Source organism: Numenius arquata, chromosome 6, assembly GCF_964106895.1.
Source record: "Numenius arquata chromosome 6, bNumArq3.hap1.1, whole genome shotgun sequence".
In the NCBI taxonomy this organism is placed as follows: Eukaryota; Metazoa; Chordata; class Aves; order Charadriiformes; family Scolopacidae; genus Numenius; species Numenius arquata.
Genome location: NC_133581.1, coordinates 20507907 through 20523950, shown reverse-complemented (window position 1 = coordinate 20523950; position 16044 = coordinate 20507907). Strand labels below are relative to the sequence as shown.

The 16044-nt window shown below is 40.3% G+C and overlaps 1 protein-coding gene across 2 annotated transcripts in view; it reads right to left on the bottom strand.

Annotated features, from left to right (window-relative positions):
- The window catches only part of TUB (TUB bipartite transcription factor), a 74167-nt gene that overhangs the window by 28945 nt on the left and 29178 nt on the right, over positions 1 to 16044 (bottom strand). For both annotated transcript variants that reach the window (XM_074148871.1, XM_074148872.1), the window contains exon 3: positions 12449 to 12611. In XM_074148871.1, coding sequence (XP_074004972.1) covers positions 12449 to 12611 — 163 coding nt within the window. The remainder of the gene's footprint in view (positions 1 to 12448; positions 12612 to 16044) is intronic.

The window sequence follows — 16044 nt, the reverse complement described above, 5'->3', positions numbered from 1 at the left end:
TTACTTCCTCCATCTAGTCCAGGTAATTCAAATAGTAAATGTAATAATGGCAATGTCATTTCTACCAACCCTTTTGTCATTATCTTACCCAAAGTCATTGCAGAAAATTTTTCATACAAACAACTCCCATATGTCGACCAGGTGGGATAGAGTAACACCAGAGTAACAACTTGAAGAACCCCTTTGAGGACGTTATCTCGGTTTTGTTGAATGTATTTCAAAATGCCCACTTAACCTCTAATTTGTATAGTTTAAACCTCAGTAAGGGTCTGGACAGAAATGACTGCAATTTAAGGCTGTTTCTCCAAATTATATTACATGCAGATAATCTAAAGAGCACACTGGTATAAAATGGTTCTCATTTCTTTAACACTGCAGGAAAACATCAGCATCTTTGCATCAGAACTTTCTTCCTCCTCTGCAATCTGAACAAACACTCCCCTTTGGAAAAGACTCAGCTTACAAATTTTCACCATCCTTCACTCCCAGGCTGTACATGCCGAGACAAGAACAAGTCGCTCACATTTTCCAATCTCATAAAAATGTCAAGAAATTACTTTTAAGCAATTTTCAGAAATTCAAAGGAAAAAAAAAAAAAAGAAAGAAAAGAAAAAGAATTATTTTGCAGTCAATTCAACATCTGATATTCAGCCGCATGCAGCTAACCTTTGTGTTTCCCTTTTTTCTCCTTTCTGGTGCTGCCAGTCTGACAGCTCGCAGCTGCTGCCTTGGTTTTTTTAGTTGGCTTCGGAGCTTGGGCATCCACTATCACCTTTACATCTTCCTGTTCGGCCTCCTGCACTGCTTGAGAGGTTCAGGGTACCCCACCAAAAAGAAAAACAGAGAGAGAGAAGAAAGAAACAAAGAGAGAGAGAGAAGAGTGAACGAATTGAGAACTCTGTGAAGGCATAAAAGAGTAAGCAGACATAGCAGAGTTTGTTTGGTATCTCAGACAGTTCATGCAGAGAGGGGAGCCAAATAAACCAGAATTTGCAAAGCGACAGCAAAAACCTGAAAGTGTTAGGTTAGCTAGGATGTATTTCCTAACTTTTTTCCTCTTTCCAATAATATATCAGCTTCTCACTTGCAGGCCAAAAGTGACATCAGAATACAAATGTGCTGCTGAGCTATTGTAGGAAGCACTTTTCCTCATAGTAAAGCTCTGCCAGACTGAGCATCAACAGTGCCAGCAGAAAAAATGTATTTAGACTTTGTAGTGCCTATGCTTATAGCTACATCCTAACCCTGTAAACAAGGAATCATTGGAAGGTTATTTTCAAAACACATCTCTCACAATTGTATATATCACAGTATGAGCAGAACTATGCCATGCATTCTATGGTGAAACTATACGCAAGCTGAAATTAAAAACTCCTCCTACTTTTTAATATAAACACATTAATTAATTCCTTAGAAGTCTCAACATAATCTACATGGCATAAACTGTGAATGTCAGCATAATTCATGCAATGCTAGTTGTTTTCAAAGTAAAAAGAGGCTTTAACATTTTCTAAAAGCATGACACACTCTGAGGTCAATATATGAATCTGTGAAAGTGACATACACAATAACTCTTTCTTCTGGCCAGGCTAAGCCTTGAAGTGAAATAATATTGAGTTCACAACAGCATAAAAGTAATTACCTTTGTGAAATACGTAACAGAATCACCAAACTTCACACCCCAAAACAAAACAAACTGTAGGTGGGCACTAAGAGATTTTGGTGCCAGCTGCTGGTCACTGTTGATTGCTGAGCCCCATTGGCTTCAAGTCGTGACTGTGGTTCATCTCAGAGGAACATCACCCTGGTACTTGGGGCCTCCCACCATCCCTTTCTTTTTCCCAAAACTAAAGTGCTTTCTTTAAAAGGATAAAAAAAAAACCACTAAAGGAACCTTACTGGAAAGAACTTGTTGCCCATAAAATTACTTTAAAAATACCCCGACAAACTTCATAAACCCCTAAAAGACCAAATGATGCTCAATGTCAATGTCAGTAATCTTTCTTTGAAGGGAGAAATTCTCCTGAGGCCTCTGGTCTGTGACGCAACTCTCCTGTTCACCACATCCTTCATGCGCATGAATAGCAATAGAAACACCAAGGAGATTCTCAGAGGAGTAAGATGAAATGGATTTAGCCATGTCTGTGTAGACTGTAGCTTACAAACCCCCAGCTACCCTCCCCAACACAGGTATCTGTTAGGAATAACATTCCATTCACAATACAACAAGCATCTGAGGCACTCAGTAAACACATGGTCCTTTTCTCGTTACGCAGAGGAAGAGTTTAAGTTTTATAGACAATATACATTAAATAAGTTGAGGAGTGACTAAAGGCCCAAAGAAACAGCTTGTCACTGCCCAACTCCTCATTCCTGTCTTTATGATACACTAATCACAAGATTGCAGTCCCTTTGCTGAGTGTAAAGGAGCACTGCAAATGAATAAGACATAAGCAAAGGAGTTAGTGCACAGGATGCCAGGGAAAATGGCACATAGAAGGCAGTACCCTGGGTGCTATTTCCATGGGCATGGCAGCCTTGGAATAAGCAGGGAACCAGAGTCCAAACCAGCAACGTATCCTATATTTGTAACTCAGTCTCTCTTTAAAAACTAGGGTGTGTTCTTTTAATTGTTTTAAAGATGATAATCCGCATTATAATTAAATTCAGTACTTTACAACTGACCTGTATTAAACTGCCAGACAGTTCTCTAAATCATTTTAAACATGGCCATATTCATTCACTCAGATGAAGCATCATTTACTCGGTCCAAAGCAACGATTAATCAGCAAAGGATGAAATATTCTGACATTGTTAATTGAAAAGCTGAAGACTTATCTTCACTATCTTGTCAGTCATCCTTTGATCTAACAAGTAAAAGCTTGAAGCTTTTTGAATTACTTATATCTCATAACTTTCAGCAAGAGACATCTGATTACAAGTACAGTGATGGAGCTCCAAAGGACAGAGAAGGGAACATTTCCATTGCTTTACTCTATAAGGCAGAGAACAAGATTTCAGTCCAGTAGGCATTTTGAGCATATACCGTCACTGCTGTCTATGGAAAACATGACTTTCAGGCATAAGCAATGGAGACTGCAAAATAAGATTTAAGCCATAAATACGCAGATACTGCAGCTGGGTTCATGAAAGGAATTGGCACAGAATTTCCTGCTTCTAAAGGATGATTTTCTGAGCTTTACGACTACATTTAAAGCACCACCTCTAAAATAAATCCAAATCTAATCCCAAAATACCATCTCCACCACAAAATCTTCTTATTCTCAACTATTAACTATTCAGCGAATAGCAGACCTTGGCTAAGGCTCATCCACTCACTAATGTTTTCTCTTGTAACTGCAGATATCAAAGAATTTATGTAGTTTTGCTACTGACAGTACACATTCAGTTCAGGGCAGCACTGAGTTCCAGGGGCTACATACTTGCATTTAAACAGAGTGTAAGCACTGGTGTCCGCTGCCCATAGGCGCTAACCTCCCCAGACACCTCATGTGTAAGTGCTGCCTGCTGCAGCGTGGTAGGAAGAGAAGTTTATGCAGCACAGCAGTTCTCATCCACAGGGCCAGCCAGCACCTTGATCCCTGCAGAGGAGTGAGCAATCTTCTGCGGCCTGCCCACCTACAGAGAGACGTCTGTGGACCTGCCTTGCTCAGTGGGTCCAACAGATTTAGATGTCAGTGGGTCCAACAGATTTAGATGTGCAGCAAAGTAGAAAAACTCTGTTTTCTGTTTCCAGTGCTTTCTCCCACCCTGGGGAGTTGTAAGAACAACTGTTTCTAACACCCTCCATACTCACTCTGCAGCTGGTCATTAGCATCTGGAGCTTTGAACTTAGCGAACCAGCACTCCTTCTAGTCTGTCTTTGTGGAGATGAAGGAATTTGTAGAATTAGTGTTTATCCCCAACCAGGTTGTCAGGGGATCAAATGTCTTCCCCTCTGCCTTCTTTACTACATCTTGGGATCACTAAGTAACAATCTGACAAGAATTTCCCTCTCAGCAGGATGGGAACCTTGAGGCAAACTCTAACCTGTGTTCTTCACTGGCTCTAGACAGCCCCATAAAACAATTTACAGTTCCCCACAAGAAAGTCTGAATAAGGAAAATGAGATAAACTGGTCTGCCTAGGTAATATTCACTGATATGACAACATGATTATGTCCTTAGTTGGATGATAAAAACAATGATAGGCAGTACCACAGCATAAATAAATTAAGAATCTTAAATGCAGCTGTACAGGGATGGAATTTCAAAGACTGTCACTGAAAAATGCATTCATTTCAGTACAAAAAAGAAATTTAGGCAACTTTAAAAATCCCTATTGATAGTTATCTTAAACAATAGGAGAGTATATTTGAAAATCTAGCCCAATACTCCATATGCCCCACCCCAAATTATTAAAATATTCACTTTAAAAAAAGCCCCAGAATTTCCTTTTCTATTAAAATCATTTGTTTGTACTAGAATCTGCATTTAGACAAGACAAAAACGGAGGAGCATGTGTTGTGGTGAGACAGAATTCCAAACAGCAAATAACGGTGGACTCTGAAATCTAGTGTTTCCTTCTCATTTGAACTCATAAATTGTAAGAAAGAGTTTTGAGATAAATGGCAAGCTTTCAAATGAAACAATGGCATGATTTTAATTTTAGTGTTACTCATCAATGTTCATTAAATCAAGTACTGACTGCTAACCTCAATACAGTACTAGAAAAAAATACTTTTGGGGAGACAGAAAAGAGCACAGATTGTGATATTAATTCAGGATCTGAGCTGAAAAGAAAAGAGGAACAACAAACAAATAGTCTATTAACATAATACAAGATGAGTGTGGAAGGACTTACATCAATCAGGGAAGGGAAGCGTCCTGGCTTTGCCTTGCATCACCAATGGCCTAACTGTTAAAAGTGGGGAAAAGAAGCCTCTCCTACGAACTAGTTCTGTGTTGGACAACACTGCATGTTACAGGGATAAAGCTACAACGCACAGTCAATCAAAAGGCTGCAATTTGTAAGTGAATAATCTGTGATGCAGACAACAAAGAATTGAAAAAATATTGAAAGATAGTTACCCACACATATTCACATGAGTGAATGAAAATGAAAAGCATGTTTTTCCATTTGGCCTTCGTGACGAGAAGTTCACACAGGAAATTAGTTTCAAAGTAGCAAGCAATGAAAATGCAGAATATTTTTTTCCATTTGCATGATCATTTTTCTTGATACGAGTGCTTGCACACTCATGATCTTAGAGGAAGAAACAAATAATCTATGAATCATAACTTACTAATCCCTATCACACAAAAATGCCATGTGCTGAAAAAAAGAAGTGGTTTTGATCAGTATATTATGCAAAGAATGAAATGAGTGAAAAATCACAAAAAGAAAAAAAATAATTAAATGGGTATATTAAAAATTTGTCCAGTCTGTCTGGAAAACACCTTAAGTAAAAAGAGGCTGAACTAGACTATCAGGTACGTGAGGCAAATCATTGGCTCAACAATAAGGCAAATATTCATTCTATTTACCAACATTCTCTCAACAGTAAAAGTGAAAACCAGAATGAGTACCATGCAAAGAAAGATAAACTACAGTTCTGTCAGGGTGTACTTAACAAATCAATGCAAATTGGTTGCCCTTTTTTTACTGTTGCCTGAGATGTTCTTGTGCTTCATTGTAAGAATGGCTTGCTATTTTACTTTGTAAAGTTCTAGCCTTAGTAAATCTTGCTGCTCATTTGGGCTGTTGTTCGTTATTACTTTATTTAATCAACTTAGACTCTGAACTGATCTAGCATTTCTACAATCGTCTAAGAGACACCGGATTCTATCAGAAGTATTCTGAAGATGGCCAAACCCACTATGTTTTACAATGCAATGAAATATTTTTATTAGTTTTGTAGAGACAATAAAATTAGTTAAAAACAAGGGTCTGAATTAGGGCAAGGACTCTGGTATGTTAGGTGCTATTTAATCATATAGAAAGATCTGTTTTCTGCTTCAAAATGCTTGTAATCAAAGGCATTACCCTGCAGCCAGCAATTTACAGTCACATTCCAAATTCCCATAAATTCCCCATGGCTCCTTGCAGTTTATGTATCTAACACTGATGTGCTGACCAGGCTGATTTTACAACAATGAAAATACTCATAAGTGAAACTGAATGTGAATGGGCTGAGCAAAAAGGAACAAGCGTACATGAGAACGTGGTGCTGCTTAAGGACATTACTGAAAGCTCATTGACATAAGGAGATATCCTCAGAAAGAACAAAAGGAGGAATTAAATAAAAGATTCTTCTTAACCCCCACATATCTGCTGTCCGACCCTGGGGAGGGGGAAAGAAAAGGGAGCATGTGAAATGAAGAGTTAATAGCAATGAATTACACTCTTTGTGAAAGCGGACGACTAATAGGGAAAGCTAAAATTATCCATGAAAAACCTATGCCAGGAAGATTAAGGGCAGTAAGACATTACATAATTATGTTGTGCATCAGGGCCCTGGGGGCATGAGTAGGTTTTAATTGCCCTGATGAGCCTCCCTGGGGGCTTCCACCCACACCCTGCCCACGGGCCACAACTCTATTCCAGCTCAGCCCTGGCTACGCTGTCAGTGTGCTACTTCCCAGCTGTGTCTCCTCGGAGGACCTTGGCGCTACGCTATAGGTGGCTCATCTGCTCGAGGGACCCCTCATATGTATGCTGCAGCCTCGTCTCCTGGCCCCGTCTCCTTTCTGCCCTGACTGGTACCCCCTGGTTCATCCCTTGCTGTGTCTGGGACCGGTGAGGATACCGTTATCCGTGGCTGTCTCTTCCCACCCTGTTCAAAGCCCATGGGATGGTGCTCAGTCTGCGAGGGCACTGCCTATGCTGGGGTGACCCTCACCTCCTGGACCCTGTCGCTCCTGGACACTGAGGTTGTCAAGGACAAAAAATAACAGCTAGCTGTGAAGTACTAACTGAAAGTAAATACACTTTAAGTGGAACTTTAAAGCAAAAAGAAGGGAGTTTTCCAAGTTTGAGCAACTGCCTCTAAACTTCCTTCTCAAATCGTACAGTACCAAGAACCACAAAAAGACCTCTAAAACATTTGCTACTTACCCGCTGCTCTCTGAGTGTTGCTGCTGGGCTAGTTTGTTTATTTTGGAAATGTACTAGAGCAGTAAGGACTGCTGATAAATCAAAGAGATGCTTTAAAGGATGAAGGTGAAGAGACTGTGGCTGAACAGGAGGTTTCAGAATATACACTTATTGGAAGTTAAGTGTTTTGCCCACATGATACTTGGAGTGCTGCCTGATCTCTCGGTATTAATAGTCTTGTGCACAGAACATTCTTTGCTTCTTCAAAAAATAAACTAATACCTCCTCGTTTCAAGGTCAGTGGAAAACAGGGATGGCAAGCCACTTGTGATGAACATGCAAATATATGTTTTTTAAAATGAATGGTTAACTGGTGTTATCTTATAAAGCTGACAGCTTGATAGTCATCAGAGAACTCTCTCTCATCATTCATGGTGAAGGAGCGGAATGACACGTCAAATTTAACAATCCAGAGCTATGACTTGTCATCAGAAGTCTGTTCAACACACCACACAACCATTACATCTAGATGTGCTGCCAAATGTCAAAGAAGGAAAGTAAGAAAGTAATTTTGCCTCTTTACACATGGTTAATCTAAATCTCTAAATTGGAAGTTGCCATAAAAATTAGTCTGAGAGTATTTAATTGAAAACATTTTTAATTTCAAGTCTTAAAAAAAAAAGTCACAGCTGCAACAAAGTATGGCAATATTAATGAAAGCATATCTGGCACTCATTCAAATCTCTGCCTCTCTGCCTTCCTCAGTGCTGTGAAAAGAAAAATCGCTCCCCAATGGAAATTCACCATTTTCACAGAAGTAAAATCACTCTTCTCTGTAAAAATGGGCTTTCATCATTTGCATTAAATGTAATTAAGTAATGTAATTAAATTGTTGCAGTAACTAGTGTATCTCTGTATGCTACTTGGCTCCAGGAAAGCTCAGTATGTATTTGCAATCCGGATTGAAAAGCACTGCACTCAGAGCAGAATTTTGCAATGTCATTTGAGGCTAAAATGTTTGTTCAGGTTTTCAACAGACTTCATAAAATAAGTGCTGTAGAGATACATGAAAAAAAACCAGCAGATGTGACTTGGATTATAGAATGGCAAGCAAAATTTAATAAAAACTTTAAACAAACAGCTAGCAATATGTCCTTATGAAGGACACCAAATCGAAAATAAACACAAACACAAGAAGGAGAAGATAAAGCAATTTGTAAGTGTTCTCTCTTACACAGAAGGATTAAATTTATTCCAGTGAATGAACGACTCTATTGTCTTTTATATACAATGTAAATGCAATAGCAATACCAAATGTTGTTATTGGTTCTTATTTTGCTACTTATAATGGTGAAATAGCAATGAAGTAGTATTTGGTACTGCAAGAGAAAAAGGCATTATTTGTAATAGTAACAACTGGAGCCAAACATCACGGAAGTCAATGGAAGGGTACCCGTTGCTTGAAATGGCAGGCAGATAATTTAGGGTCTAACTTACAAACGTGGTCCCAAATCTATATTAATACCTTAATTTCGGGGGGGGGGGGGGGGGGGGGGGGGGAAGAAGGGGAAAAAAAAAAAGGACACTGCATTTATCATTTTACATGAACGCTTCCTGTTACCTTCACGTACCCAGCTTTGTCCCAGACTTATCTAGAAATGCTGCTATGATATTATTTCTCCTACTACAGTGCCTATGTTCCTAGATGCACAGATTATAAAATAAGAGGTTCTGTTCCCATTAAACATATCTCTATAATCCTTTCCAAGTAACAGAAGCTAACCAGGAGTTACTGGTAACACATGGAAGGGAACTGAGATACCATTTCATCCTACCAACATGTCACCTCGCTGCTTTGATGGTATCTAGGAAAAAGTCTGGTGATCCTGTCAGTACTACTCCGTACTGTGTGGAGACAGGCTTTCAGCAGAGCCGTTTCATTACTTACTAAACTAACAAAAAAGAGCCTCAAAAGAGCCCTGTACCTGTTCAGTTTCACACTGAGTTAAGCTGGTCCCAGCATCTTCAATCTTGAGCAACACAAGTGCAGGAAAGCCACACCTGTATATTCCCTTTGTGAGCTGCCCTAGCTGAGCTCAGTCACAGCCCTTAATTAATATCCCTCCATCCTATTGCATCTTAGATTTATTTGCACTTCCCTTCAGCTCCAAGCTAGATGAAGCAAAATACAAGTGCAGCCAGAGGACTAGCAGCAATCACCCTGCAACTCCCTGCAGAGGTTCAAAAGTAGGCAAGGGCTCCTTTATATGGAAAAAACTTATGACCAGCTTAACCAGCAAAACATGCTGTTCCGCTGTACCTACCTACAAAGAGCTCACCAGGACAATGTTCTATTCCAGAACAAAAGTGACTTAGACTTTTTACTCCACACTCTGATAATTATTCTAGAATGAAATGAGTTTTTATTCCAGAGGAGAGTTGCCCATCAGGGAACCACTGCAGCACAGATAACTGCATCAGAATAAGCTATGGCAGTGTACGAAAGAAAATTTCCCAGTGCAGAAAGCCTAATATCTCAGAATTGCTGAGATGTTATCTCTGACCTACTTTGCTCAAAGTACCATTCAGATATCTCTACACAGGCATCTAATTATTTGTTGCAATCAACAAGTACTTTTGTGCTGCACAGATTTGGTACAAGGGAAAAAGAGAGAGTAGAGGAGGGTGATAGGTGGAAAGAAGTGTTCTTTTTGTAGCATTTGCAGTACAGGAATTGATTTCACAAACATGCTCATCCAAGCAATGTAGTTCATTCAGGAGACAGTCAAGTCCCATCAAAGAGTCATTCTTAACTTAAAATCAGCATGCCCGTAACAGAAACAAGTGAACGGAAAAGAGCAGAATAGTTCTTTAGAATCAGCCCAGCTGTCTCACGCACCCGACACTCCCACACACAAATGTTTTCATTGAAGGGGAAAAAAGTGCAAACCCTGAAGCTGAATGCCATCATTAAAAATGGCCATCAAAACCTAACTATGTACCATGCAAACAGTGTAAGCTAAGACACTAAGCACATTCCCAGAGAAGACCACACCAAAAAAGGACACTTCTGGAGTTCTTATAGTATTTTGAAAAGCAACGCTCCTAACAAAGGATTTTACAAGGCAATAAAACACTTTACTAGGTAATTAAATTCTCCTAAGTTGGCCTTTGCTAACTGCACAGTTTATTACAAGGACAGCTGTCCCCAGGGATTAACAAACTCCAGGTTGATATGAGAAACATTAATTTTTTTTTTTTTTTCCTTCTCTGAAACTTTGTGAAATATTGAAAGGTTTTGAGAGACAAATTTAGAACAAACTGATTTAAGGAGTATAAATTTGTACGTATTCCAGTAAATGGTGTGGTATAACATTAGAGGAAGGGTCACTTTTACCTCAAGAGTGCAGTTAATCTCACTTAAGTCAAAAAGCCCATTTTGGTGCAAATTGTTGCAAAATTTAGAATTTAGCTCAGCGCAGATATGAAATTTGCTACTATTTATGGGACAATAATGTCTGTTTTTCTGACCTGTGAAAATTATAACCTTGTTCAACTGACAATACAGAAGTTTTAGTATATGATGGCACCTCTGTACCATAAGACACTATTTCTTAGAACAGTTCTGTACGTTTGATAAGCTATGGAGCGAAAGAGGAAAGAGAGAAAAATTCTGTTTTCTCTGATTAAAAAATTAAAAAAAAACCCTAATTAAAATTCTATGCTAAATCAAATTCTTAGGTCAAACTGGAAAGAAATTTCATTTCATCTTAAAAATTTTCTTCCTAAACCCTGAGAAAAAGAGCGCAAAGAGAGAAAAAATTACTAATGCTTTTAATATTTATTAGAAAAACATAACTAAAATAATACTAAGAGAAAAAATAATTCTCCATCTGAAACCACTTATGATAGCCTATCTCCTTGCAGAAGCAAGATAAAAAAAGGTCCAGTATTAATGAAGGCTTAACATTTAATCAATCCAATTTCCAGTTTCTAACAATGAATTCTGTAGCTGTAGCCACACAAAAAATTCCACCAATTGCAAACTGGGAGTAGAGGCTCTGCAACCTGCACTTCTCACGGCATGATTCGTTAGTCCAGTAAATACCTGCCCATCACCTTGTTGAAAGATGTGACCACCAACTAAAAATTAAATGATAGGGCAGATAAAAAGTATAGTACATGCAGTATGCTTGACAGAGATGTGAACTGAATAATGGATTAAGTTTTTGGTTTTTTAAATCTAGGATCCTGGTTGGTTTCATTTTTTTTTTCCCCAGAGGCAGATTCACAAAGGCACCTTAGGTTTTGGGTTTCAGACATTAAACCTTAAGTACTCTGTCACCTAGCAGCATTCCAAACCCGAAAATAGCCAACTGCATTTCAGTTCATGTCCTCTACTCTCTTTTTTTCCTTGTACTAATTCTGTGTGGCACATACCCACCAATACTCAGGGAAGGAAGCCTTTTGCTATTGAGGTTTATGAATCCCTTATGAATCAAATTTGACTTAACAATCTGCAAAACAAGAAAACTTGAAAATTGCTTTTCGCTATAACTCTTGGAGGTGTTAGCAACCTGGAACGAGATCTACAAGAGACAATATTGAACAAGGATCACCCAAGCTTCCCTCTAGGAAATCCTGAAGAAAAGTATGTACCTACCCTCATTAGGGGGCCAACAAGCATGGGCTATATGAGCAGAAAACTAAATAATGACTGGTTTCCTTAGGATTTATTTCTGATCATTAGATTATTTGAAGTCTAACAATATAGAAATTGGATTATAATTTTTTCCCTATGGCTGCGATACCTGAAGTGTCTTTGTCTCTCCTGGATTCTGTAATCTCTAATAAGAAAGTGTAGACCACATTGTACAAGCTTGAAATCTCGTTCCTTACCTACTCACCTATTTTAGTGAGCCTTGGAGAAACACAGTATCTTTGAAATTATTATATTCAAACTTAGCTGAAATTAGTTAATGGGTTTCAAATTTATCATTAAGACCATCAGGCTTAAGCAAAATTATGTATAGAGGAATATACAGAGCGGAACAGCATAAGCTTTACTTCAGTAGGAACCAAGGCTGAAGACACTTAAGTATTCATGGCAGAAGGGACAAGCCACTGTCTCTTCCCCACAGCACTGAAATGGCAGCTAGTTTTCTTGCTCCCTCCTGTTAGGCTAGCATTGCAAGTTCTGATGTTTTGTCCCCAAACACAAGTGAAGGATATAAATTATTTGCTCAAAAAAACCCAAACAACAGCCTTTGTTCTCCTTAGCATAAATTTAACATGGAGAGCATCATATTATGACTTGCAGTAAATAAACATGCAATAGATCATATTCATGTACCATGATATATAGTGCTGCTGTTGCTGTTAAGATACGACTCAACCAATGGTGCTTGTTCCTCCGAATGTTTCATTCTGCGCGTCCTTGTGCGACTGTCCACATTGGACTGAACCATTAATGGCTCCTGCCGCTTTTTTTTCTGCTTCTGTTCTAGCAGTGCTCGCTGAGGAAAATACAAAGAAAAGCATCTGTTACTGGACTCCAAACAGTAGCAATCTATGATGAAAAACAATGGGTATCTTTACACCTTCTGCAGTTTTCCAGTGGCAGCAGTTGGCAAGTGGGATATGGGATATCGGGTTATAGGAAATCTTTCCAAAAAAACCCCAACCAACCCAATACTAAAACACCTTCTGCTGAAAACAGCAATTAATTAAAATAGATCTTTCTGAGCAGTCTACCAGCTGTCAGAGCTTGCTTGGAAACAACCCTTGGGAAAACAACAGTGTGACAGTAGTGGCTGTGAAGCAATGGGAGGGTAAGGGCATGAGGCAGAGATGCCAATTTAAGTTTCTGTAAATTAGGAGCAGGTAATCTGTAAACTAGAATCAAGTGACAATGCTGGACATGAGCCTAATTTAACAGATATACAAGATGAACTTTAATTAAACAAATTTATTTCTCAGCTAGTCCTGCTGAAACCCCAAACCTTTAGCATCTGATGCCACCACGGACACCTCTCTCTTTGAGGCTTCTTCCACAGCCTCAGAGAACTGAGCTGTCAATTTTACTTATTCATTACCTTACCATTTCCCTGCTCCTGTACAGTGATTTTTTTGCTTTTAGAAAGGAGATACACTAAAACTGAAGAACAAGAAAGGAGAGTGGACTCTTTCAGCTCCATAAGACCATTTTTGCTCCATAAGCTCCATAAGACCATTTCAGCTCCATAAGACCATTTTTGGTCTTTCAGGACCAAAAAGGAGGCCTATAGAGGGTGGAAGCAGGGAAAGGTAGACTGGGAAGAATACAGAGAAGCTGTCCGAGTCACCAGAAACCTGATCAGGCAAGCGAAAGCCCAGGCAGAACTAAATCTAGCCAGGGATGTGAAAAATAACAAGAAGAACTTCTATAGATATATCAGGGATAAAAATAAGACGAGGGAAGCTGTGGGTCCCCTCCGGAAGGAAACGGGAGACCTGGTCACCCAGGATGTGGATAAGGCTGAGCTACTGAATGACTTCTTTGCCTCAGTCTTCACTGGCAAGGGCCCTAACCACACTGCCCAAGTCACGGAGGGCAAGAACAGGGGCTCTGGGAATGAAGAAGCACCCACAGTACAAGAAGACGAGGTTCGAGACCTCTTAAAGAACCTGAAGGTGCATAAGTCCATGGGACCTGATGAAATCCATCCACGGGTCCTGAGAGAACTGGCGGACGAAGTTGCTAAGCCCCTCTCCATCATATTTGAGAAATCGTGGCAGTCTGGTGAAGTTCCCACTGACTGGAAAAAAGGGAACATAACTCCAATATTCAAAAAAGGAAACAAAGAAGACCCGGGAAACTACAGGCCGGTCAGTCTCACCTCTGTGCCTGGCAAGATCATGGAGCAGATCCTCCTGAAATCCTTGCTAAGGCACATGGAGAATAAAGAAGTGATTGGAAACAGCCAACATGGCTTCACCAAGGGCAAATCGTGCCTGACAAATTTGGTGGCCTTTTACAATACTGCCACAGACTTGGTAGACAAGGGCAGAGCGACTGACGTCATTTACCTGGACTTATGCAAAGCATTTGACACTGTCCCGCACGACATCCTGGTCTCAAAATTGGAAACTCATGGATTCGATGGATGGACCACTCGGTGGATAGGGAACTGGCTGGATGGCCGCATCCAAAGGGTTACAATCAATGGCTCAATGTCCAGGTGGCGGCCAGTAACGAGTGGTGTTCCGCAGGGGTCGGTACTGGGACCAGTACTGTTTAACATCTTTGTCGGTGACATGGACAGTGGGATAGAGTGCACCCTCAGCAAGTTTGCTGATGACACCAAGCTCGGTGGCGCAGTTGACACGCTGGAGGGAAGGGATGCCATCCAGAGGGACCTAGACAGGCTGGAGAGGTGGGCTCGTGCAAATTGCATGAAGTTCAACCAAGCCAAGTGCAGGGTCCTGCACCTGGGACGTGGCAACCCCAGGCACAAATACAAGTTGGGTGGAGAATGGCTGGAGAGCAGCCCCGAGGAGAAGGACTTGGGAGTGCTTATGGATGAGAAGCTCAACATGAGCAGGCAGTGTGCACTGGCAGCCCAGAGAGCCAACCGTGTCCTGGGCTGCATCAGGAGAAGTGTGGCCAGCAGGTCTCGCGAGGTGATTCTGCCCCTCTACTCTGCGCTCGTGAGACCCCTCCTGGAGTACTGTGTCCAGCTTTGGAGTCCTCAACACAGAAAGGACATGGACCTGTTGGAACGGGTCCAGCGGAGGGCCACGAGGATGATCAGAGGGATGGAGCACCTCTCCTATGAAGACAGACTGAGAGAGCTGGGGTTGTTCAGCCTGGAGAAGAGAAGGCTCCGGGGAGACCTTATAACAGCCTATCAATACCTGAAGGGAGCCTACAGAAGAGCTGAAGAGGGACTCTTTGTCAGGAAGAGTGGTGACAGGACAAGGGGCAATGGTTTTAAATTGGAAGAGAAGAGATTTAGATTAGATATAAGGAAGAAATTCTTTACAGTGAGGGTGGTGAGGCACTGGAACAGGTTGCCCAGGGAAGTTGTGGATGCCCCATCCCTGGAAGTGTCCAAGGCCAGGCTGGATGGGGCTTTAAGCAACCTGCTCTAGTGAGAGGTGTCCCTGCCCATGGCAGGGGGGTTGGAACTAGATGATCTTTAAGGTCCTTTCCAACTCTAGCCATTCTATGATTCTATGATTCTATGATTCTATAAGTTGTGTGTAACACCTCAACATGACTTCAAAATGATCAAAACTAGTACAAGATCATGGCATAAACAGAAAGTATTTACATTTTAAAATGAGATGCTGATAGACATAGGAGTTGATAAAACAATGGGAAATGAAAAGTATAGAACAACATAAAATTAAACTCACAGGGTTTAACTATAAACATGACAAAGTTTCATTAAAAGGGGAACACAGAAAAACCAAAGGAAAAGTGGAAACCTCAAACCCCATTAAAACTTGATGGCAAAATTCCCTGAGATTTCATGGAAGAGATTCTGAATTACTTTCTGTACAAGTCATGTAGGAATACAGTAGCAAAATAGGCAACAAAGCACATAGTGCCATTACTTTAGTCACAAGGGCTAAATCCATGGAACGAAAAGGAAAAGATGTAAAAACTTTGTGGTAAACCTTTGTTGGCTGGCACGTCTGCCAGAACCTCTTGTCCTTTCTGGTCCATCAGAGGGGTAAGAAATACATTGTAAGTCAGCTTAAAACAAGTCCAAGGCAGTGGAAATGAGAATCACTCAAACCACAGTCATAAGAAAAATTTCAATGGAAGTTAGACTTCTAAGTAAGCTGTAACCTCCACAGACCTCTCTTTTGCATTCCCTAATCAGAGGATGTAATTTTCTATCAATTAGCAGATATAAGTGTTGGTGATTTCATTACTCCAAGATTTAGACTGCAGAGAAC